General features: G+C 44.9%; 1 protein-coding gene across 1 annotated transcript; it reads right to left on the reverse strand.

Moving 5' to 3' along the window:
• Positions 1 to 3,333: 3,333 nt before the first annotated feature.
• KCNS2 (potassium voltage-gated channel modifier subfamily S member 2) lies at positions 3,334 to 6,668 on the reverse strand. Its single transcript, XM_083449878.1, has 2 exons — positions 6,280 to 6,668; positions 3,334 to 5,628 (listed from the first exon to the last, which is right to left on the reverse strand). The coding sequence occupies exon 2, from the start codon at positions 5,584 to 5,586 to the stop codon at positions 4,153 to 4,155; it is 1,434 nt and encodes a 477-aa protein (XP_083306004.1). The 5' UTR covers positions 5,587 to 5,628; positions 6,280 to 6,668; the 3' UTR covers positions 3,334 to 4,152.
• Positions 6,669 to 6,929: the final 261 nt, after the last annotated feature.

Raw genomic sequence — 6,929 nt, forward strand, 5'->3', positions numbered from 1 at the left:
TATGTATCATTTAGAATCTCAGAACTATAGCATTGGAAGGGACCCTGAGGGTCATCTAGCCCAACCCCCTGCAATGTAAGAATCTTTTGCCCTATGTGGGGCCCAAACCCATGACCCTGAGATTAAGAGGAGCATCTCCAACCCATTGTTCAGCCTGGACACTGAGGTCCAGCTCCGAGGGCCTTCTGGCGGTTCCCTCACTGCGAGAAGTGAAGCTACAGGGAACTAGGCACAGGGCCTTCTCGGTAGTGGCAGCCACCCTGTGGAATGCCTTCCTATCAGATGTCAAGGAAATAAGCAACTGTCTGACTTTTAGAAGACATCTAAAGGCAGCCCTGTTTAGGGAAGTTTTTAATATTTGATGTTTTATCATGTTTTTAATATTTTGTTGGGAGCTGGGGTATAAATAAAAAATTATTATTATTATTATTATTATTATTATTATTATTATTATTATTATTATTATTATTATTATTTATATATATAAGAGTCTCATACTCCACTGACCAACCTATCCCAGTATATACGGGTTACATACTAGGATGGCTTGGTCAGTATATAACCCATATATACTGTACTAAAACTCTACCTGCTGTACTATTTATATACACTTTGAATTCAACCCTTCAGTGGTAAAATGGGAGTAGGGTTTCTTAGGGGGGCGGAAATCAGAAACACAAACTTCTCATTTAACCTCCAGCTGCATCAGGATAATTCCCAACACCCTCAATGATTTCACCCCGATCTCTCACTCACATTTTTCTTCTGAGGACATGGTTTGAGAAAGATTTAATTTGTAAATAATGCAAGTCCTTCTAGTTTGATGAACGTATTGACTTTTAATACAGAGGCATAAATAAGGAGAGATCCTACCCTAGTGGGTAGAGCACACAATTGGCATGCAGAGAGTCCCAGGCTCAATCTCTGGCATTTCCATTTTTAGGAGAATCAGGCAGCACCTGATGGAAATACTTTCCCTGAGACCCTGGAGAACCACTGCCAGAATAGACAAATAACTGAGCTGGAAGGGCATGTGGTTTGACATGGTCCAAGGCAGCTCTCTATGTGCTACCTATCAAAACACTAAATCCAACAAATCACAAGCAGAACCATTTATTTGCGTGAATACACACAATCATTTAACAAGTAGTAGCCTTACCATAATGTTCATGTAAACCGGCAGACTCTATGGTCCTGCCACATCGGAGGGTAAATCACACCACGCTCCTGCACCTGATCAGAAATAGGAGTAATCAGGAGTAGTGACTCAGTCCTTTTAACACAAGTTCTTAAATAGGAAAGCTGCCTAATCTTGCACCATGATCCAAAGCTCTGCAAGGATCCTGATAAGCACCCAGAATTACACATATTGGTAAGAGTCACTTCAGAGTTGGGGGATGTTTTGGAAGTGTGTGTGTGCAGAAGAATTTATTCCCCAGATTGGGGATGTGTCCATGATGTAGAAATAAGTCTTGCTGAAATCAGTGAGACTTATTTCCACGCAATGTATGGTGTTGGAGTATTTAGCATTAAACATTCTCTGAGACCATCCAGATTCCAGGATACAATGCAAACAACTTTCAATCTAGTTGAATGCTGATCTAATATGGTTTGAACGCTGTCGCAAGCTGAGAGAGGACCACCAGCTGAGAAGGTGTGTGTGTGCAGGGCTGGCCCGAAGTATTTTGCCGCCTGAGGTAAAGGACAAGATGGTTTCCCCTCTCCTTTCCTTGTACAAAAGCTGACTCGACAGGCGCTTGAATCTTGTTTCATCATTGGTAAGCTTATAGCATCCTCCATATCCTCCAAGAGGATGGTGGCAGTGGCAAGACAAATCATGGAGCATATGCCGCTTTGACCTCTAGCAGAGGAAAATGGCTGGGAGCATGACTCACTTTGTCTAATGGTAGGACTGGCTAACATATATATTATGACATTGTAGTGTGGAACCGCCTCCCCTAAGAGATCAGTTAGGTTCCTTCAACCAGAATTTTTAGATCAGTGGTTTCCCAAATTCCCCTCTGACCACTTGTAAAATGCTGAGGGTCTTTGACGACCAGTCAATTGTTTTTCTGCCAGTTGTAGCAATTGTAATGTTCTGTGTTAGATGCTGTATGATTTTTTTATTGTCTTTTTACTGTGGATCACCTGAATGAACTTTGTGGACCAGTGGTGGTCCATAGACAACAGTTTGGGAACCGTTGCTTGAGATAATTGTTTGAGGCTACAGTCCTATAACCACTTACCTGGAAACAAGTCGCATTGAACTCAGTGGGTGTTACATATGAGTAGAGATTTATAGAACTGTGCTCTCTTTATGGGTATGGTTTATTTGTTTCATAGTAAGCCTCCTGAACATGAATTTAGGTCCCCTTAGGAAATGGCCTCCCATTCAAATGTTAAAATATAATGTGTCCTCTCCATCCTTCTCATTGCAACCTGTGGCTCCCTCTCAGAAACAAAGAGCATAAGAAAAGCCTGCTGAATCAGGGCAATTGCCCATCTAGTCCAGCATCCTGCTCTCACAATGCTTGACCACCAAACACCTGTGGGAAACCAGCAAGCAGGACCTCAGTTCAAGAGCACTCTCTGCTTCTGTGGTTTCTAGGAACTGGCATTCAGAAGTATATGCCTCCCACTGTGAAAGCAGAGAATTGTGTCCACAATACTCTGTGGAGGCAGAGTATAGCTAGTAGCCACTGATAACATTATCCTCCATGAATTTGTCTAATCTACTTTAAAGCCATTCAAGTTGTCAGCTTGCATATCACATTGCTGCCTTTACCACTGGATTTGGTGTATTTCTTTTTACTAGTCAGCTGTAAGAATATCTTCTAATGTTGATCCCTTAGCTCAGACATTGTGTGTGTGTGTGTGTGTGTGTGTGTGTGTGTGTGTGTGTGTGATGTAAATTCTGAGCATGAAAGATTATACTGAAGTTAAGAGTTGGTATCAGTTTCTGATGTCTAGGAAGATTAGGCCTTAAATATTTCCTTCAGCACAAAAGTGGGTATTTTATTTCTTTTTAAGGCTCTTTTTGAGAGGGTGGCCTAATGCATGTTTCAGGAGAAGGAGCTGATGGGAGATAACTTTTTGAAATCTGTCATCACAGATCAGTTCCTGTGAATGAGAGTCTTATCAATGACACCCAGAAGAAATAAAAATATGCACTTACTGGATGGTCTTGGAAATCATTCTGTCTGTCTATTTATTGATCGATCCCCAACATTCTGTCACTCTCTCCCAATATTCTATCACACTTTAGGGTAGGGGTTGCTGACAATTGCTTCCCATTTCTTCAGAATAATCAAACTCAATTGAAGCTGCACAATTATGGCTACAACAGCTTTACTTCTCATAAACGGGCAGTGATTCCCCAAGTGAATTCTCAATTAACTAGTAAAGTATGATAGCAGCAAGTGGTTTTGGAAATGCAATCTGGGTGTTATAGCTGCTTTATAATGGCCTTAAACAAAGGAGTGATTTAACTGTGTGGCCTTTTTACTGTATCACAAGCGTGCATGGAACTGGGATAGCCACATTTCCAGCTTTGCAGGTGATTTGTTTCTGTAGTCTTCCTGGAAATATTCTTTTCGGTTCTCTCACAAGGACTTCCAAAGCAAAATATGCATGTGACAAAGAAGCTCAACATCACCAGCACTAAATGTCATGGAGACAAATACAGCTGCATAGAAAAAACCAGGAGGCTGTTTCTATGTAGCTAGATGAAAATGCACCACGTATCGTTCTGTAAGTAAACTTTATATTCTTCACAATTGCCAAAGTACGTGTATTCCCACAACCATTTTTCCCATTAGGTGGCCCTTTGCATGTGTTGGTATTTATGTGCACCATGGCTTTGTGATGGGTTCAACACACTTCCAATTGCAAGCTAGCACAAGCTGAACAAACTTCAAAATGCATGTTGTCTCTAAATCCGAATGTACGATGAACCATTCACAAGACTCAAGTGCATATGAATTGCTACTGAAAGATTACTGCCAAAAAAAGGATGGTGGTGGAGGAAGAATGGTTATGTGGACCTGCCCATGGTGCTTAATTGATGATATTAGATGCCGGGGTGAGGAAAAACAACACACATAAATACAGCTCTTGGCTTTCCATCATGCAAACTGGTCTTAGAACCAGAGACTAATGCAGTGAATCATTCAGACTTAGTTCACTTGGGGTGCTCCTGCTCATGTTTGTGAGACTGGCCATAAGAGATTTAACTTTGTAGGCATAGTAGTCCCTTAAGTTGACTGAAGGGACAACTTTCATCCCATCCCCAAAATCACAGCTCCTCATGGCACTTTCTAGCTGCTTTTGGCGCCTGTAAAAGTGGGAGAACTTGTTGAAAATGAGTGTGATAGGGAGGACCACTACCAAGATGCCAGCAAGGATGCATGCAGAAGCTGTCAGCCTGCCTGCCGTGGTCACTGGGACAACATCTCCATAACCAACTGTGGTCATGCTAACTGTAGCCCACCACCAGCAAGCAGGGATGGTCTCCAGGGCCCTGTTTTCCTCTTTTTCAATTGTGTAAGCCACTACAGAGAATATAGAGATTCCAACAGACAGGTATAGCAGGAGAAGCCCTACCTCCTTGTAACTATACTTGAGGGTGGCTCCAAGAGATCTAAGGCCTGTTGAGTGCCGTGCAAGTTTTAAGATACGGAATATCCTCATCAGTCTCAGCACTTGGGCTACTCTACCCAAATTAGCTAAAGCAGGGCTACTTTCCACCACCAAGTTAACAATTAAAGTGATGTAAAATGGAAGGATGGACATTAGGTCAATTAGATTGAGTGCATGCTTAAAAAACTTCAAGAAGTCTGGGGCCACGGCAAACCTTGCCACCAGCTCAAAAGTGAACCACGCAATACCGAAATGTTCCACAATTTCAAATCGAGGGTCTTCCTCAGAGTTCCCATTGCTATTAACAATCTGAAAGTCTGAGAGGCTGTTGAGGCACATGGTTACTATGGATCCAAGAACAACCACAATGGAGAGGACACTGAATATTCGGCTCAAGACAGAGTAGCCAGGGTTGTCTAAAGCTAACCACAGCTGCCGCCTGACTTTCCCAAAGGGTTGCTTGTCAAACTTAGCAGCATCATTGTAGAAGGCCAAGATCTCATCAAAGGAAGAGGTGGTACTTTCCTGATCACTGTGATCTTCCCATTTTTCTTGGTCTGGTTCCATTTTCCTCCCATGGTAGCTGTAACTGCAGCAAGAATCAATAAAGAATTCATTGATTCCCCAATATTCGATTTCCTGGCTGAAGGAAAACACGCAGAGCTCACCCATCACATGCAGCTTTCCAGTGTTATAAAAATGCAACACATAAGGGAAAAGTTCAGGGTTCCTGTCAAAGTAGAACTCGTTCTTAGTGTCGTCGTAATCATCACAAAGCTCTAGAATCGACTCCTTTGAATTGCAGCTCAGCAGCTTACCCAGCCTCGTTTCAGGGAATCTCAACAGTGTGTTGGATCTCATCTTTTTCTTAAAGCCTCCGACATTGATGCTGATTTCACTGTCTTCAAAATCAGCCTCTGATAAATCCCTCAGACTCAGCCCTGTCATAGTGAGTGTCTTCCAAATCTATATGGGGCAGGGAGAGAAGACCTATGGAATAATTAAAGGAGGCATTCAGTGTTATCCAGTAGTGAGGGGAATCTTAATTCTTCCTACCCCCACTCTTTTGTGTTTAATTTGGGTCAAAAAATAGTCTTACACCCAAAGCACCCCACACATATTAACAGATTACCACAAAGAGGCTCCGTTCTTTAAGGTGTAGCTTTTGTTCTCCACTACAGATGAGGGGATCGCTTAGTGTGTGCTAAATCCACAAATGGACACCCTGTGCTTCCTTGGCCCTTTCCCCTCTTTTTCTTTCCGTGCACATCCTCTGGCAGTGCTGTAACTGGCACAATACCATGCATAGCCCTTGACTGCCACAGCCCCTCCTTTAGCAAGAGTGGAGCTGCTGGAAATAGGGCATGGATTTTAATGGTTGGATGGGCAGCCAAAACAGCTCCAGGTGACAGACTAGCAGGCGTCTTCCCCCAAAGTCTGTAGCGCTGGCGAGTGGAGTGAAGGCAAGCCTCTCTTGCTGCCTTCTCTCTACCTCCCAGGTACCTCTCAGTAAGCGTGTGGGTCTCTCTCGCTCTCCATCATAACAAAGGGCGAGGAGAGACAGTGGTTTCCGACGGCCAACTCCCTAGGTTCGACCAAAATAGGAACCCCCGCCGTTTAAATACTCATACCCCCGTTTACCTCAAGAGCTGCTGTTGCTTTTGCTGTTGCGACCCCGTTTGGGAGCGTGAAACTTCCCCCAGCACCAATCGAGCATCGCTGGGGCGGGGTCCTTCATCCAGGCTGAAGATGTCTTGGCGCCAGGAACCGATCCGCCGCCTAACCTTTTGTGTGATGGAAGTAGGCAGACAGCCCCTTTCCCGGAGAAGGTGTCAGCGGGCGTTGCTCACATCCTGGAGCGCCTACAACGCCCGAGAGTTGAGCTACTACCAAGAGCTAAGCCGCGGCGCCGTGGTGCTGAATGGACAGCTCCTCTCCAGCCGCGCCTCCCGACTCAGTTGAAGGCGGCGGCGGCGGCGGCTGCTGCAGCAGCAGCAGTCATGGCGACCACCGGCATCCCCCCACTTTCCAGGCAAGCCCTGCCTGAGGATTGAACGCCTCCCCGCACCCCGACCCAAGGTTGGCGCCGCCTGCTTCTTCCTCCGATCGGGCTGCAGCTGAGAGGTACCTGAGGAGGGGATCCACAGAGGGATGCGCTCCATGCACACCTTTTCTTAGGGAAGGCAGGTTTTGCAGGGGCTCCGCGTGCACAAAAACTAGCCTGGCTCCGTGTCTTGGGACTGAATGGGACCGATCGCTCTAGAGCGACTGCAGCCACCACCCACCTACCC

Source organism: Podarcis tiliguerta, assembly GCF_965153285.1.
Source record: "Podarcis tiliguerta genome assembly, chromosome: 7".
Taxonomy (NCBI): Eukaryota; Metazoa; Chordata; class Lepidosauria; order Squamata; family Lacertidae; genus Podarcis; species Podarcis tiliguerta.